This window comes from Hoplias malabaricus, chromosome 9 (assembly GCF_029633855.1).
Source record: "Hoplias malabaricus isolate fHopMal1 chromosome 9, fHopMal1.hap1, whole genome shotgun sequence".
Taxonomy (NCBI): Eukaryota; Metazoa; Chordata; class Actinopteri; order Characiformes; family Erythrinidae; genus Hoplias; species Hoplias malabaricus.
The window spans coordinates 33,964,193-33,983,288 of NC_089808.1; the positions used below are offsets into that span (position 1 = coordinate 33,964,193).

A 19,096-nucleotide genomic window follows, 5' to 3' on the forward strand; every position below is an offset into this window, starting at 1 on the left:
GTCTAACACTGAAAATGCTTCTTTGGGAAATAAACAACACTTAACTGAGCACAGAACAGAAAAGAAAGTCACGCTACAGGGGAGATGCAGAGTATTGTCTTCTTAAACACTTTGGAAGAGTTAAATAGGAGCAGCTGACAGGCTGGGGAACACTCAGACGAAGTCCTAGATGATAAGATGTTTAGCTCTTGCTCAGAGGCACACTCTAACTTTCAAGTTTCTCTGTGTTGGCAGTGTGCTAGTGTTTCATTACAGCTTTGGAAGTTGAGCTGGTGGTCTATTGTTGTTCCAGAGAAAGGCCCAACAGCTCCCTGTGCTCCCGCATACTCTCCCTTACGTTTTATTCTCCACTTTAAGCCACAAGTCTGTGGTGTTATCTGAGATTGTTTCCCCCCAGGCTTCTGTAGCAGGAGAACATCTGGTGGAGTTCTTGGCAGATTTTAGGTGTTAATAACAGTGAAAAGTCACAAAGAGAGGTCTTAAATCCTTAAATCCTTTTACTGAAACCCACCAATGGAAAAAAAAGGTGGAGATTTCAAAAAGCTTAGTGGCAGTTTAGCGACGATCAATATTTTGCAGTAAATTAAATTATAATGTTTCAAACTTTTTCCTAGGATTTTCTAAGGAAAATGAATTAGCATTTTTATTCCAAACATAGCAGGAATAAAACTATAAATCATATAATCATGAAACTGGCAGTAGGACTGTTCCAAAGTAAGTGTTCCAGGTTGACTGCATCTCTGTGTCCGTATCAAAACTTTATATTTACATTTGCACTTATATTGTGCCTTTCTAGACACCCAAGGACACCTTAAAATCAACACTACACGGATCAGCACACACACTGCCGTGAAGTGGAAGCCAAATGCGCACAGCATATTTTCAACCAGCAACGACCATCCACCAGGATAGAGTGGCAATCAGACATACAGATCTCTCATTCACTCACACTAGGACTTTAACACAACTTCACTTCAGAGAAAAGACAACATCTTATCTTTAGCATATACCTGATAAAACTGGCCGTGGCGTGAGGCCAACAAGTTTTATGTATGAAATCCCTGGAACTGTTAGATCTTCATCCTGCTTATTTTCTTTCTCCTCTTCATCATCATCATCGGGCTGCTTCTGTTCTGGTCTGACCTGTGAGTACATCAAGACACTGATGTGTGTGCCATTTCTGTACAATGTACTGTACACTTCTCAGTCAAATACGTCAAGATAATGTTTAGTTTCTCATCTGAGTCTTTCATCTTACACACTTATCTGTGGCTTTCATTCTGATTAGCATCCCAGACTTGTGACTCAGCTCTGGTTAATATCCTAGTGTGATTACAGTCAGTGACTCAACTTGTATTTGTGTATATATATATATATATATATATATATATATATATATATATAAATATTCTCTTCATTTAACCCAATCTATGCTGTGAAACACACTGTTCCCGGTAGTGCTGCTATAACAAGCAAGCCCCTCTTCCAACTCCCTGCTCTAAAAACCAATTTAATATGTAGTCTTCATACAGAGGGCATATCAGTTATTAAACTCATAAGAACAGATACTAAAGAAAGGCTGAGAAGTGATGTGCCGTCCAAATATTAAGTGGATTCTTACTTGCTCAGGCAGGTGCAGGATGGAATGAGATGATTCTGGGAATTCAGACAGAGCTCTGTAGCCACTGCTAGCCACCTCTGCATCCTGAAAAAGACAAACATTTACAGCACTAGTTAAAATTCACAACACTATTAATGTTCCTATATAACATACAGGGGTTGGACAATGAAACTGAAACACCTGTCATTTTAGTGTGAGAGGTTTCATGGCTAAATTGGAGCAGCCTGGTGGCCAGTCTTCATTAATTGCACATTGCACCAGTAAGAGCAGTGTGAAGGTTCAATTAGCAGAGGGTAAGAGCACAGTTTTGCTCAAAATATTGCAACGCACACAACATTATGGGTGACATACCAGAGTTCAAAAGAGGACAAACTGTTGGTGCACATCTTGCTGGCGCATCCAACAGGAATAATTGTGGACGCAAGAGGACGCTGTCTGAAAGGGATGTTCGGGTGCTGACCCGGATTGTATCCAAAAAACAAAAAACCACGGCTGCCCAAATCACGGCAGAAGTAAATGCGCACCTCAACTCTCCTGTTTCCACCAGAACTGTCCGTCGGGAGCTCCACAGGGTCAATATACATGGCCGGGCTGCTATAGCCAAACCTTTGGTCACTCATGCCAATGCCAAACATCGGTTTCAATGGTGCAAGGAGCGCCAATCTTGGGCTGTGGACAATGTGAAACATGTACTGTTCTCTGATGAGTCCATCTTTACTGTTTTTCCCACATCCGGGAGAGTTACGGTGTGGAGAAGCCCCAAAGAAGCGTACCACCCAGACTGTTGCATGCCCAGAGTGAAGCATGGGGGTGGATCAGTGATGGTTTGGGCCATATCATGGCATTCCCTTGGCCCAATACTTGTACTAGGCGCATCACCAATACTTGATGGGCGCATCACTGCCAAGGACTACCGAACCATTCTGGAGGACCATGTGCATCTAATGGTTCAAACATTATATCCTGAAGGCGGTGCCGTGTATCAGGACGACAATGCACCAATACACACAGCAAGACTGGTGAAAGACTGGTTTGATGAACATGAAAGTGAAGTTGAACATCTCCCATGGCCTGCACAGTCACCAGATCTAAATATTATTGAGCCACTTTGGGGTGTTTTGGAGGAGCGAGTCAGGAAACGTTTTCCTCAACCAGCATCACGTAGAGACCTGGCCACTATCCTGCAAGAAGAATGGCTTCAAATCCCTCTGACCACTGTGCAGGACTTGTATATGTCATTCCCAAGACGAACTGACGCTGTATTGGCCGCAAAAGGAGGCCCTACACCATACTAATAAATTATCGTGGTCTAAAACCAGGTGTTTCAGTTTCATTGTCCAACCCCTGTAGTTAATGTATATTAAACCATTTACTCCTAAACATTAACCTCTAAAACATCCAGACCTTTATTAGTTTGTACTAGCCATTATATTGACTAAGATTTGGTCCAATCAATTCATAATAAGAAGTTTGGGAGCTTGAATTGAAAATCAATTCTTCTTCCAGTCTCAAGGGAGTTTTTCCTTGCCATTGTTGCCTTTGGCTCGCTCACATGGGGCTTTCTGGTGCACATGTTTATCTGTTCTGAAACTAATTGTGTAAAGTTGCTTTGCGACAACATCAATTATAAAAATATACTAAATAAATATCTTTTTTATTTGATCTGACTTGACAATCCTAACCAAAAATATTTCGGTGAGTTAGGGGAGTGTTCAAGAGAAGGTCAGAGATAATGCTTACTTTAAAAGAACAAACACAATTGTTTATAGCTAATTAAACTGAAACAGGAGCCTGTTTTCTAGACAGCCCTGTGATTGCCCAACAATGATACAGACCTGACTCAGAGCGTGACTCCACAGAATACTGACCACTTCACTTTTAAATGTCTGTTTGGGAGAAGACAAAAACCCCAGATGAATAAAATTCTGTTATTATAATTGATCAGTTACGTATAATACATATACAGTACATATTCACACACACAAACACACATGTACATTTAAAATGCCATATTCTGTATGTAAGTAAATACATCAATTACAAAGAACTTAAATATGCCATTTGTCTGCAAATTTAAGCCCAAATTCTAATGGCTGGCTTATTTAGCTTCAGTTGATCAGATACCAACGACTGGCTGAGTATAACACGCTGGAAAAAAATATTGCAAAATGAACCAAAGTAACATTTATTCAATTAGTAAATCTACAAAACAGGGTGTCCAAGCTTTTGTACATAACTGTATAGCAAACACAGAGATATGGAAGACTGAAGACTGAAAAAAGCAGCCAGTAGGTTTACCTCATACTGCTCGGTTCTGACGTGTAGCGAAGGCACCAGAGAAAGAAGTTCAGCAATGGCCTTTAAGACCAGAGGTCTACTCTCACAACTCAGCTTAGGAGAGAGAGCCCTCCACGTAGAGCCAATATCAACCACCTGAAGAAGAGAAGCAACCACACAACCCACATAAGGGTGCAATTTTAAAATTGCAAGACCTGATATTTTAATTCGATCACACTTTATTCAATGTGTCTTAATATATCTTAAGGTGGAATGTACAACATCACAGAGACCGTAGCTCTGGTGCAGTCTGGTGCTACATGCTAACGTATAATAAAGAAATACTACAGTGTTTTTCCATTCTAAGCTATGTGTGTCTTATCTATCGACGAATATACTGTTTATACAGTGTATGGAACATTTGAATTATAGAATCTACCATTTTTGGTTTGTAGAACAATAATTTCTGCAGAATGAAACTGCAGACTTTCAGAGCAGGCTACTACACATATTTACTGCGAGATCTACTGTGAAATATTTAACGTAAGCCGAGCAAACCTCTAGCTAAACATTATTTTGACATTAAAATCGAAACAGGATATGATCACAACTGGCCCTATGCAGTAAATACACAAAGCTCTGTTTGAGACCTCGGCTCTGCAGAGCTCCTGAAGACCCTGGAGGACCAGAGCAGCGGGAGTGGCCTGGTCCTTCTGTGAGCACTGGGTTAGTGTGTCTGTAATAGCAGCCAGCATGTCTCCTCCGTGCTGATACGGCCTAACGTGACACAAAGAGAACACACATGGTTAAAGTCATTAAAACATGCATAGGCTTTTAATCAGGAGACACTGAATCCAAAGCATTATGAGCAAGGGTAGAGATGTTCAGCTGTTTCTCTGTAGATACGATTTAATTAATAGTGGTGTCAATTCATAACATTTTAATAGCATTTCTGAAAACTTATTTAGAGGGGGAAAAAACAGCCCTGATTTGGAATTATTAATTCAGCAAATTCTGCCGAACTGTCCCTGAAGGAGAACTAACAAAAACCAATAAGCGGAGCCAAAAAAAAACATCAAACTGGACAAAGAAAGGGAATTGTACAACTTCATAAATGGCTGTGTTTTCTGATTCACTCCCTCCATCTCATTAGTCACTATTCTAAACATCAGTCGCCTACTGTTGAGCTTTTGAATTTTCACTTGCATGAAGCCATTTCTTTGTTTGAAGCACTTTGACCTTCAAAGGCTTTTGACAGTTCCTGCCGTCAGAGAGTACATGGAAAAAATACAAATTCAACATTTCAAAAGAAATGTGCACTTTTCAGTTGCACTGCCGGCAGCATGGCAGTACCTTCTGGATAAAATTCACACACAATAGGCTTCTGTATTTTAGGAAAAGACTATTCTGTTTTGCAGAGACAGAGCCACAAAGCTGGATGGAACAGAATTCCAGTAAAAGAACCAGTATTCCAGGGCTGTCTGTAAATACTAGGTATGTACAACCCATTTTATGTCCAATTACTATCAAACAACACTTTTGTATTAAATGTTGCCAAACGTCTTTCCTCAGATTCAACCTCTTGTAATCAATATTTTCTGTTTGTTTTTTCTTCTCAGGCGCCACATATAAAATACACTCAGTCCCTAAAGTGCCCTACTCATGAGGGTGGGGCGGTGTAACGTAATACTGTAAAACATGGATGGCACTCCAAAGGGCAGTATTTTGAATCATGTGCATTTAACAGAGCCACAGAAAACACAAATCCATTTGGCCACCATAGTTGTGAGTTTAGGACCAATTTTAATTAATATGCAGTCAAAGCAAAGCTGAAAACAAATAAAAACACTATAAAGACCCTTCGGTGAACTTTGTGCTGACAGATGAGGGTTTATCCTCGAAATGTGTGTGATTTGAGCCTCAGTTACTTAGAACACAGTCTGTGCTATTAGGGCTGTTGTGGTGAAAGGATTCTGAGTGCGGTGTTTTATCGGGGCTCAACACTGCGATACGCAATATTACCGTCCCACATTACTTAATTCATCCTGATTCTAGTGCTATACTCTTCACTGTCACCTGCCTGAACTGTTCGTTTTGAGGCTGCTTCATGACTGGGGGCTGGTGGAAGCAGTTGGGCTTCGATAGCTGGATTATAGGAAGCTCAAATTTGGATTTGACATTTCTGGCACAGATTTTGTATATTGCCTCATCTGAATGGCCTGGCTCTCCCTTTTGATTTGGTTGAAAGCTGAAATGCTCACAAACCGTTGAAGTTGCCTTTGATTTTGTGACTAGGTTTGCTGCCATTGTGTCCATTTTATAAATCGAAGACTGACACTCAGCCATTCAGCCGCAGATCAGATGCAAACATTCATTATTTCATTCATTATCTGTAACCCTTGTCCAGTTCAGGGTCGTGGTGGGTCCAGAGCCTACCTGGAATCATTGGGCGCAAGGCGGGAATACACCCTGGAGGGGGCGCCAGTCCTTCACAGGGCAACACACCCACTCACGGACACTTTTGAGTTGCCAATCCACCTACCAACGTATGTTTTTGGACTGTGGGAGGAAACCGGAGCACCCGGAGGAAACCCACGCAGACACAGGAGAACACACCACACTCCTCACAGACAGTCACCCGGAGGAAACCCACGCAGACACAGGGAGAACACACCACACTCCTCACAGACAGTCACCCGGAGGAAACCCACGCAGACACAGGAGAACACACCACACTCCTCACAGACAGTCACCCGGAGGAAACCCACGCAGAAACAGAGAGAACACACCACACTCCTCACAGACAGTCACCCGGAGGAAACCCACGCAGACACAGGGAGAACACCCCAGAGCTCTGTGACTGCGACACTACCTGCTGCGCCACCGTGCCACCCTCAGATGCAAACAGTTGGGGGAAAATAACTTACCTCTTTACGTATTTTTTCCCTTTAATTATTTATTTATTTTTAAACAAATTTATTTAACATTCATCACACACACACACACACACACACAAACCCCAAAGTGTAAAACAAGAAAGACCATGCAAAAAAAAAAAGAAAATATGCATACATTGCGGTGGTGGTTCTTGCCATTCCTTGCAGTTGGCTCGTCAATATCTTGGTAATACAGTGTTGCGGATATTGCGACAGCCCTTTGTGCTGTGGTGTTTAGCCTGTTGACTAACTTATCTACCCACAGTGACACCTCATGCCTTTCCCATGGTTTAGATAAACTAGTGTCTACAAAAATACATACTCCAAATTTAATGACTGAATTTAATTTATGGTGAGCTCATTAATTTGTGGTAGCCCAGACACTCAACTGTGCACATTACGTTGAATGATTTGGTGTAACTGCATATGAGCCTGAATTCAGCATGATCAATGCCCAGCATCAGCTACAGAAGATTGTTTGACTGGACTTGGACATGAGAGCTGAGATAATGACTAAAGGTAATTTGTTAACGTTAATTCGTTAATTCTGTGTTATTTATTGTACACACTTTAGGTAAATCACAGCTGGAAACTGAACAGTGATTAGACGTGATTATGTTCTTATGTGAGCAGAAAAAACATGACAATTGAGAACCAAACAATAAAAAACACCATCTGTTGTGCTGAATTATTTCCTAGAAACTCCACTAGTGGAAACTAATATGAATGGGATATGGAAATGGGTTTCTATTTTTTTTTTTTAGATACAAAACGCTTTACGATTTATAGCTCACTATATGTCCTTGCATTTTTTTTTTGTTTGTTTTGTTTCGTTTTTTTTTACTTTTACCCAATTTTCTTCTCAATAATTAGTCACTGTTTATTCCACATAATGAACATGGTTTCCCTCTGTCACTCACAATACAACCAACCTGCTAGAGTAAAGTCAAGCACATGAGCCTGTCTTACTTGGAGCCAATAAAAAAAGGGGTGTTTCTGAAGTTTTCTTGCCTCATTGCAGCAGATTGTTTCTTTGGCAGTTTATCAGACATGGAACAGAAATGAATTATGTTGTTAAATTTGTATATGTCATTAAAATCCAGCAAATTCTCTAATACCTTGTTATACAGTATTAACATCACACTGCCCCTCCTTCACAAACACTTCTCCAACTAACCACAAAAAATGATTACTAAAAGTGACCGGTCTCTTTTTGAAAAGAATTAATGAGGACCTCTCTTTGCAGATGTCCTGAACACAAGCAGCTCTTGCCAATATTTGCTCCCACTGAGCCTTCTTCCCCAGCAACACAGAGGACTTCTCCATCAGCGCCATTAGCTTCTGCACATCTGGATACACACGGTCCTTCAAAGAAAATATTAAGTGAACATTTACTTATAATGGCAACATCACTCTATAACTTTCAATAATTTACTATTTATTTTTAAATTAAAGACAAATGTGTAGAATCCTCAGTATAATGTTATTTTGTTACATAAGGGACCTGGGGGTATTAAATATTCTGCACAAAACCTATTCTGAAGATGACTGACGGCTCTATGGAAAATAAACTGGTTCACTCAGGCACTGCAAGTCATTGTTATTTTCTTTTATGTGAGCTGCACTTTGCAGAAAAATGTACAATAATAAAGTGTTGTTTGCTATGCTCTTTTGCTTATTGCTTCTTCGAAACATAAGACAGATACCTGCTTTTTCCACAGAGCAGTAAGAAGACGCAGAGTCACGGCCCTGAGCTTGGGGGAGCTGCCCAGCGTCTGGAGAACATGTAAAACCTGCGGTATACAAAACTCAAAGAACAAAGACCACCTTCATCATAATTAGGAAAGTCTGAGGGCCCATCCAGAGCAGTCCTGAACGGTATAATTCCCCTAAAAGCCTAGCATTGAAAAGATCTGGAAGCATGGGGGCATTGAAGCCTTTCTGTCAGAGGGCTGAACTACTGGGTAAGTGGTCTTGTATTAGTTTTTGTTTAGAGAATTCAACATCATAATCTCATTAGAGAGGACAGAATGGAGCCATTGTCTTGGGATCTAAACCCACTGCCAAATTCGGCCCAAACTCTCCTCCAACAGCGGGACATTGCTTCCATGGACCTGATGACTAAAACAGATAAAGAAATGCAGAATAACAGAAAGAAATGGCCTTTCAAACATTGATAAGGATAGTGTGCTGTAACAAAAACATCCAAACAAAAACTGCTTCTCGGTAGCATGTGTAGAGGCTCCTTTTTGTGCATGCTCCAAGGATTCTTTCTGTTGATGTAGCATTATTCAAACAGCAAGTAAAATGTCAGCAACTCTTTTCTCCATGTGTGTCTGTGTGTGTTTGTGTGTGTGTGTGTATAGAGCAGCTATGAATAATGTGCATTGCTTGAGACACCAATGAATAACAATGGCAGCAAGCAGAACACATTGCTTTACGACTGTGTATAGTGCCAGGTGAGCTGTTGCCATAACAACAAGGGAAGCATAATTATGCCCCGAACCAAGCAGATGCCTGAAATTTCTATTACTGTGGCAAACGCTGAACAATAGTGTGAGGGTCAGAGTATCAGACGCATCGCTTTTAAAAGGAAACCAAAAGCATTCAGTGAAAAATAAGTGTAAAGTCTATATACTATACTTTTATCTCCTGGATATAAACATCACTTACATGTGTTTGTGAACTATCTGAAATTTGAGCATTTTTAGTTAACAGTTACCTTGTGAGTCCCCAGTTTTGGTAAAGTGGAGAGAACAGCATGAGACAGAACAGAGTCCGACACACGACCCAGTTTATACATCAGAACCGGGAGAATACATGGAACCTGAAAGAAAAAATAGAGAGGGGGAGAGAATTTTTTTAGAATTATTTATTAGAACTAATCTATCTATGTATCTGTGTTAGGCATGACATGAAAAAGAAGAGAGAATATGTGATAAAAAAAAATAAAGGCAGAAAAAGAACATCAAAATACAGAAGAAAGGAAGTAATAGCTAAGAAGGAGAAAGAGAAAAATTGTTATTTTTTCTGCTCCTCATCATTTTTACTGGTGTTTGTCCAAAACTGGACTGGAAGAGTGAGACGAAAATGTGCTAGAATAGGGATTTAAGAATTGTTCGTCTGCCCCTCAACTTTACTCCAGCTGCTAAACACAGGACACTGTCACAAACTATCCAATATCTTGCCGTGCGTTCGGAGAACACCACGCAGAGAGGGAGTGTCCTCCGAACCTTGGCTCTGAAGAGCTTCTTTTCTCTCTCTCTGACTAACACAGGCACACACACACACAGTCAGACAGACACACACACAAACAAGAAGCTGCTGTGTCTTAAACGTTGCACCGGTGGTTTTTATCCCACTCTTGTGTTTGGCATGTGGCCCATGTTTCCTCAGCTATAAAGTCCTGAGAAATTGTGATGTGTTGAGCCTGAGGGCAGAGCTGAAAATGTTCAGATGTTCAGAGAAGCCAAACGAGTGTCAAAATAAGCAGAGGCTCTGGTACCTGCCAAACGCAGGATAAAAGAACACCATTCTCTGCTTGAGCTACAGACAAACCTGAACTGGGTGTTTTTATATTCACTTCAGGAAAACAGAGGAGGAGAAAAGGACAAACAAAAAAAAACTTTTAACCATATTATCTTTTAAATATTATAGTCCATAAACACTGTAACTACTGTAAGAAGGGAAAGTGCAGGTTTACCAAAACAGACGTATACAAACTTGAACATTCAGTTTTACAATGTTTTAATAATTTAAATCGTACAATTTTAGATACATTTTAGACAGGAGGTGTGACATTGGATTACTGAGAATCTTAAGATATATTTTGCCTGACATTAAGCAAAAAGGATGAGGAAGATCATCGTATAATAACATTTCAAGGATAGTTATTAATATTATAACTGTATATAAAGTTATTCATATTATTATTCTGTATTATTATAATTATCACCAACTGGCAAATTTTAGCACTTGCGTGTCCATATTTCTGCTGAAAGAGAGGCTACCACACACACATTTGCTGTAAGAACATCATCTACAGTAGATGTTGGAACATTTCTGCATGTATCTGATGGCATTCAGCCATGAGAACATGAGTGAACTGAACTCAGTTGCTGATGTTTGGTGATCAGCTCTGGATCACAACCACCACTCCTACTCATCCCGAATGTACTGAATGAAGCCCAAATTTATGGATTATTTTAGCCCTTCTAGTCAACACTTGACACTGAGCATTGTGACCTTAAGAAGTGCAGCTTCTTCCGAGACGACTGAACACTAACGTCCCATAAGGGGCATCTACACATGGACATTTAGTGTAATTTGAAATAACGCTGGATGTCAATCAAAAGAAAGTCCTGAAACATGAAAGACTGCCAGTCATGGCGTATTAGACACAGACAATATGATGCACGAGACTTCACGTCACAGCCGTTTCCTCGCTGGACTCACAGGCTGGCTGGTCGACTCATTAAGCCCCAATTTGTTCATGGGCTCTGGGACACTATTCAGAAACCGGTGCGCACCAGCCTGACCCCAGAGATCAGACCACATAAGACAAGTGGCCCCCTCCACTGAGAGGTATTCTAACCCCCACTGGAGTCCGAGCTGGATGTTCTAACCCAAGAATTGAGGATTAACCCTGTAGCATCCCACTACACACCTCTCACCACAGGGGCTCACACGGGCAAGCCAGACCCCTGAGACAACCTCGACCTCTGACCCCATCATCCAGCCAATTAGCAGCCCTGATAAGGACATCTAAGCCATTGGGAGGAAGACTGCAAAGTGCAGGAACAATCAGAGGGGCAAAGGGCCTATTATATATAACACACACACACAAAAAAAGGATTTAGTGTGGGCTTTTGAAATATTGATCACAGAAAGAGATGAGACTTGAGTGTTCATCTACAGAAAGGAGAGGATATGACGAGTGAAGACAGGACAGGAAAGGAAAAGTGAGGATAGTTTGGGAGGACAGGACTGGACAAGACAAGTGGCAGGTGAGGACAGCACAGCAGTGGACAAGTCGGGACAAGAAAAGACAGAAGAGGAGAAAAAAGAAGACAGGAAATGAGACGAGAAGAGAGGACAGGACAGGAAACGCAAGAACAGGAGAGGATAGGAGGGGACTGGACCAGATAGAGACAGGCCAGTTCACAACAGGTGAGGACAGCACAGCAGTGGACAAGACAGTACAAGAAGAGACAGAAGAGGACAGGACATGGGAGGACAGGATTAGATTAGAGAAGAGCAGGTAAGCCAGGTGATCACAGGTGAGGACAGTATGGTATTGGACAAGACTTTGGAGAGCAGTATATTGGCTCTTCCGCAACGTGAAGAAAAATTATTGCTTGCTTTTTCCATCAACCCAAATATAAAATACACTCATCTCTGGCTTATAATGATTGAAAAAACTGCTTTACCACAGTAAACAGATCTTCCTGTTCTTCTCTGTTGATCTTCCAATGTTCAAATCAGTAGGACCTCAAACGTTCTAGTGCTCAAAGGATGTGCATAAACGACTAGAGGTTTTTGTTCTGAAGCACTGCAACTCTGCATCCCACACTCTTTTTAAACCATCACCTTGCCTTACTGCATGAATAAAATTAAAAGTACTCAATTCATTCTCTCGTTCACTATAAATAAACCCATCTCCATCCTTCCAGCCATTAACTCAGTAAATAAGTGACCGAGCAAGAATCCTTTAATGAGCTATAAGCAGAGACAGCAGGTCCCAGTGCCATGATACCCCACTGTCCACCCTCACTACTCACTGCTTCCATTCCTCAGCAGCCACTAGGTTGCCTAGCAACACTGGCATCCAAATGGATAATGGGGAGGGATGGCAGAGTGGGAAAAAAAACAGGAGGGGGACAGACTGACTCTGGGTATGATTTCAATTCAAATGCCACCTGCTTTAACAAGTAACAGTTCTGTTTGGCGGCACATGATCCTGGGTTTGCAGCGGTCACCGTTCTGCTTCGATTCTACCCACCTCATCATTTGGGATGTCTAGATGTCTAGATAGATAGATAGATAGATATATGTCTAGATAGATAGATAGATAGATAGATATATGTCTAGATAGATAGATAGATAGATAGATAGATAGATAGATAGATAGACAGACTGCTAATATTTGCTGTTACAGTGTAAAATGGTCACACATCTTTCATCATTCTTCTTCTGTAGCCCCTTAATCCTGATAAGGGTCCACTCTGCTTCACTGGGCACAAGGCAGGAACACACACACCAGACAGGACACTAGTCAATCACAGGGTATCACACACTCACCCACACCGGAGGACTATTTCACACAGTCAACTCACCTACCAACACCTATTTGGATTGTCGGAGGGAAAAGGATGTCTAGAGGAAACCCACACAAACACAGGGAGAACACACCAACCAAATAACAGACAGAGAACTGAGATGAGTATAAAACACCGGACCCTGAGCCCTGAAGCTATGTGTCAGTGACACTACCCATAGCATCACCATGATGCTCCCATCAAAACCTAAATATATAATTCAGTTTGTTTAAGGTGCACTTGTGAACACAGACGTTTAATTGTGCACGGCGTTTAGAATCACCATCGGAAAACATGACAAGAAAACGTCAAGCTTCGTTGCAGCTGTAAATCAGCCACCAAGCTCAATGCCATGTGTTGTTTAAATTAAAACAAATATCCTTCAAATATCTGCTTAGCTCAGGAAGGTCTGTGTGAAGGAAGGACAGAGTTATACTGTACATCTTAGTCTCACCTGAGCTGGATCTGCTTCAGCGATGACCGCTGCTGTGTCCAGTGCCAGCCTGCAGAGGTCCCCCTCATTGCTGAGAATGAGGTGAGTGACCAGCAGTAGTAGAGCGTCTGGGACGTGCTCACACAGAGGAAGAGTGGACTGGACGGAGTAGAGCCATTCCACAGCGGCCATGGGGTCTGCAGAGATCTGGTGTAGGACACTGCTAGCCACCTGCAGCTCACTGTACCATGTGCTGAGAGGAAGGGTCAGTTGTGTAGTGTCCTGCAGAGAGAGGGGCAGAGTTAATCAAGAATGAGCAAAGGATTTGAGCAGAGAAAGAGACAAGATGGAGCTTAAAGAACTCACATCATGACAAAGTCCCACTTAATTAAAGTTAAATTCCTTGTATTAAAAGACCTTGTACTAATTTATCTCATCTTGTAGTTTTATTTATTTAATGTACAATGGTAAATTGCCACTCCAAAATCCACACAGAATAAATCAGCCAAAAAATACAGTCCTGTTCAAAATCTTTGAAAGTTTGTGCTTTCAAACATTTGGTGTTTTCTCTATTGTCCAGATGCCTTTTCACTACTGTGAGTAGAGAGAGAGAGAGAGAGAGAGAGAGAGAGAGAGAGAGAGAGAGAGAGAGAGAGAGAACCTAGCATACCCAACTGAGACGATTTGTTTTTTTTACATATTACTGACACCAGAGCTTCGTAAACACATTAGACTTAAAGAGACCTGAGAGCTAGCAAATGGTGATGAAATATCTGAATATTTTCTGAATCAATGTTTTTGATTACAATCTTGAACCTTGCCTTTAAATGTAATAGATAGAGTATCAGAATAATCATTAATGAATTGACAGTAAACAGTGTAAATATTGTGAATTGACATTATGTAAAAATGTAGAACACAGAAAATTTAACCACTGAAGATTAGCTATTTCTGTCTTATATCATAGACTAGACTCACTGGATGCCCTTCCCAATTCAACACTCCCACTACAATTGAACTTGGGATCAGCACCAGCTGGGCACTAACACAAATCTTGTGACTGGGGGCAGACAAAGGAAGAACACACTGAAATCCACAAAGGCAGTGACCAATGGAGGGGCTTGAATCCAGTTAGTTGTACCATCCTTTCAATCAAAATGCTGATTTAATTGATCAAATTGGCTGCATTTTTAATCAAATAAGCATGTGAATAGACTTTAAAGTTGCACATGAACTGCTTTTGACTACTTTTCTGATAAAATCAATCAATGATAAACACTGACTGACTGTGAATGTGCTGGTGTGCTAGCTCCGAAACTACTGTTTACATCCAACAAACGGCAGTACTGTGCTACTTATTTGCAGTAATAAATATCTCAGTTCATCTCTGTGATCTCTGGATAAGCGGTTACAGATAATGGATGGATGGATGGATCTCTGTGATCTCTGTGTACTGTCTACCTTTACTGGAGTGCAAGGTTCCCTCTGGACAGTCTGGAGAAGAGAATTGGCCAGGTCCCGGTTCTTGACTTGGATTTGGGGGTCTGTTAGTGCCTCCATGAGATTTGAACAGGAAAGAACCTGCAGTAGGGGCATCACTAATAAGGAGGATCCCCAGGGAGGCTGCTTCTCAGGAGGGACAATCTTTACAGCTGTGAAAGTGAAAAGAAACATCGTTTTTCATTAAAATTAAATTATGAAGATGTTGGTGCAAAGGACTGGCGCCCCCTCCAGGGTGTGTTCCCGCCATTCGCCCAATGATTCCAGGTAGGCTCTGGACCCACCGCAACCTCAAAGCTGTTGGAGCAAAATATCTTTTCTCCAAAATGGTAACTTTAGAGGTGAATAAAAAATGGAAACAACGTTTTGCCTTTGACTCATTCATGGCAGTGAACCCACACACACACCGTCAGGAAGGCATCCCAGCACCTAGGGGCTTGGATTAGGTGCCTTGCTCAAGGGCATCTCAGCTGTGGATTTGGATTTTAAGTGTGGATCAAGTGCTGCTCCTTCATCAATCTCGCCCCTAATGTATCTCACTGATTGAGGGAATCAAACAAGCAACCTTCCGGTCCCTAGCCTGTTTTCACTAACCATTAGGTCACAGCAGGCCAAATTTTTTCTGCCAATTAAGGGGATCATCAGTGATCTTCTGGGAACTCTCCACTAACTTTTAGACCATTTTTTACATAAATGGATGCAAATATGTATATGTCAAGTTATTTTAGACCATTCCTACTGATCCAGTCTTCATAAACCAAAGTGACAAACCACATGAAAACAATTCACTGGGTTCAGGGAGCAAACTCTGGAACCACAAGCTTACACATCATTCCCAAGACAACTTTCTTAACCCAGTCTTGGCAGCCATAATTAATGTACTGCTGACTCATTCGTTACATGTCCAGCTCTTCATCAAATTTAATATCTGTAAGGAACCGCATTGATGTGCAAAGTAAGCAATCCTCCAAATCTCCTATGTGAATTAATAAAAGAAAACAGGAAAAATGTTTATTGTGCACGGCTTGGTTAAATGGAGAACAGCAGGCTCGTGGGACCTCATTTATAAAACGTGTGTAGATTCGATCTTAAAAGGATAATAATTGAATATTCATATTTAATTGGTGATGTATAAAATCTGGATTTGATATATATACATAAGCAGATCATCAGCAGCAGTGCACAAAATTCAAGTGCGTTTTATAAATGAGGCCCTTGGAGTATTAGTAAATGAAGACTCTGGAAGTAGCTCTATGAGTGAGTGGGGTTCAGATGAGGAGAAAGTCTTCACCGAGCTCCAGGAGGGCGCTCTGCTGCGAGGCCGACGCTCTGAGGAGGAGCAGGGAGATCCCCATCGTCACTTGCTCAGACGGGAGATCCTGCGGAGAGAAGAAAAGAAGAAAAGAGGAGTCAGAGAAGAGGCAGACACAGATGGAGTCTTTGAGGGGGCACTGAATGGAGGATGACAATCGCTCCGGGCTGGTGTGAAAGCTTCCACAAGCCTTTAGAGAGATGAGAGAGGCAGCTTTGAAGAGATTAGCATCACACAGCTATCCCCCGTTTGAAGCCGTCGTGGCTTTTTCCATTAGTCTCACCGTAACAGAAACAAATCCCAGAGCCTCAGGGAGACAAATAATCACTTCCTTTTGTTTAAAAAGAGATCGAAGCCCTTTTAATCTGAAAATAAACAATTTACATGTAGTCTGTAGTCTTAAGGCTTGCTTAACAATATCAAGACAAATAATACTTTATTTAATAAAGATACAATTACAAAGATTCCTACAAAGCCAGACAGGCCCATAGACTAGCCACAAAGAATTCAGCCACAAAAACCTGTTAGCCAGACAACGTAAGTTCAAAGTTAAGTTTAACCAATAGGAGATGAGGATCCTTGCTATAGGACCTTTTCCAGCTTACTTTAATGTTATTCATTATACTAAAATATTGGTCTTCATAATATTGACATTGATTATTTATATTATATTCAGTCTTTAATTAGCCATTTTCTTTTTTGTTTTTTGAAAACCAATGCTAACAATCAATGCTACTCTGTGGGATTATAGCAGAATAAACTGGAGGGAGGAACTTATGCTACACATACGCGCAATCTCAAATAAAACGTTGGGTGATGTATGGGAGAACTATTATTGTGTTCTATAGAAAAACTGAGTTTTAAAGTCAACCTCTAAACATATCCTTTCCATTGCTGAGTGACATTTAGCTCTTGTCTGGATACATAGCTTGGGGGGCCACAGTGTGCTATTACAGCAGTCAGATATCAAGTCGGTACAAAAGCCATCTATGTTATGGTTATTTTAGGATCTCCTTAGACCAAAGCATCAGGTTTAAAACATCAGACAGAACTGTTTGTGTCTGGGGAAGAACACTGTCATATCTCAGCACTTGTACAGTTGGACATCAAGCAAAACAGCCTCAGGATAAGCAGTCAAAGAATAAACAGATGGTTAAATTCATGAGGCATTCTTTCTTTATTCCTTTATCCTTTTCATCTAATAAGCCCACATTTGCTTTTACATTGATGTCCGTGTCAAAGACCTGAGAAGAGAAATGTGCAGACACTTTGAGACAAGGAAATATAAAAGGCTTTATTCTGATAGCAAGCTCCATTCTTGTATTTCTGTCTATATTAGCAGGACAGATCTACACTCTGAACAGCAGAAAGTCACATAAAATCTGACTATTCCTCAATTAGATTCAAACCATAACTATTCAGATCAGGTAACGATTCAGATTTTTTCTCATCATCTTCATCATCATTACACTCTAAACAAATGTGTTAAAAACAGAAAATTTTCCTATACAGGGGGTCCCCGACTTACAACGTTGATCCGTTCCTACGTCGCGTCGTAAACCGATTTTCGGTGAAAGTCGGAAGATACGTACATACTGTACGTTAATAACATACTGTAAGCACTTATCCTATCCTAACACCTATCCTCCTCGGTCCCGAGCCGCGTAACCGTGTATTCTTCCGCCACGCACACCAAACACGAAACACGCAAAACCACTTAAGTCGAAACAAGGCTTTATACAGTAAATGGGAGATGTGTCGTAACCACGAAACATCGTACGTCGGGACTGACGTAACCAGAGGACCTCCTGTATTAGATACATCAATGTGTTTTGTGAAATCCAAACATTCTGCGTTATAACTGGTAACACAGGTAGGTTTATTGTTATTTGCAAAACCAGCACCAGGCTCTTTTAGATTGCAACATGAACATTTAACTCATTTAAAACACTGATATGTCCCTGCAGTTTGAAGAAAGAAAACATCATGAAAATCCCCCAGTTTAACCATGAACCACTGTTATTTCCTGTTTACCTGAATAAAGGACTCAGTTACTGGCACTGGTCTATTTGGCCTGTTATTCAGGTATCACGATATTTATCACAATAAAAACTAAAATATCACATCTATGTCTTTATATTCAACATCTAGTGTAGCTAACACATTCAGACCGGTGGTCCCAAGGGTCTCACCTCAGTGCAGACAGACAGGAGCTGGTGGAGTGTGTGCAGCAGAGACCGGAGTTCTCCACCCAGCTGCAGACTGAGCTGACAGGCACACAGCAGCTGCAGGGCTAGCTCCGCTAACTCAGTCCTCCAGCTCTCCGGCTCACTGAGCAGAGCAGAGCTCAGGGACTCAGCCACAGAGCTCAGCTCCACTACAGCCGTAACACTGTCCACCTAAACACAACACACAAACCCACACAATTCAAAATAACCAACACAAACCTTTTTTTTTTTTACTCACTATAAAATTATTACTATTTTTATTCAACAAACTGCATCCCATTTGCAGTTCCTAAATGAACCAGTTCATGTTCCATATGGTGAGGGGAGAGGTAAAATAATATTAGCAAATGAGGCGCTTTGCATAAAAAGAGGGCTACAGTTACAATTAAATGAAAACTGAAATTAATTAAATGCAACATTTGAAAAATTGACAATGACAACTGAAAAATAAGGCTTAAAAATCATAACAACA

At 41.0% G+C, this 19,096-nt stretch overlaps 1 protein-coding gene and 1 pseudogene across 3 annotated transcripts in view; both read right to left on the reverse strand.

The window, feature by feature from the left end:
- The window catches only part of focad (focadhesin), a 61,709-nt gene that overhangs the window by 25,870 nt on the left and 16,743 nt on the right, over positions 1–19,096 (reverse strand). For all 3 annotated transcript variants that reach the window (XR_010804147.1, XM_066680388.1, XM_066680387.1), the window contains exons 8-19: positions 18,589–18,795; positions 16,376–16,463; positions 15,046–15,236; positions 13,606–13,866; positions 9,557–9,661; positions 8,541–8,642; positions 8,069–8,199; positions 4,549–4,675; positions 3,920–4,054; positions 3,457–3,507; positions 1,622–1,705; positions 1,011–1,143 (exon numbers count right to left, since the gene is read on the reverse strand). Coding sequence is in view for 2 of the 3 variants with exons in the window: in XM_066680388.1 (XP_066536485.1) it covers positions 1,011–1,143; positions 1,622–1,705; positions 3,457–3,507; positions 3,920–4,054; positions 4,549–4,675; positions 8,069–8,199; positions 8,541–8,642; positions 9,557–9,661; positions 13,606–13,866; positions 15,046–15,236; positions 16,376–16,463; positions 18,589–18,795 (1,615 nt within the window). In the remaining variant the exon portion in view is untranslated. The remainder of the gene's footprint in view (positions 1–1,010; positions 1,144–1,621; positions 1,706–3,456; positions 3,508–3,919; positions 4,055–4,548; positions 4,676–8,068; positions 8,200–8,540; positions 8,643–9,556; positions 9,662–13,605; positions 13,867–15,045; positions 15,237–16,375; positions 16,464–18,588; positions 18,796–19,096) is intronic.
- On the reverse strand, positions 1,414–1,591 carry LOC136707920 (U2 spliceosomal RNA; annotated as a pseudogene).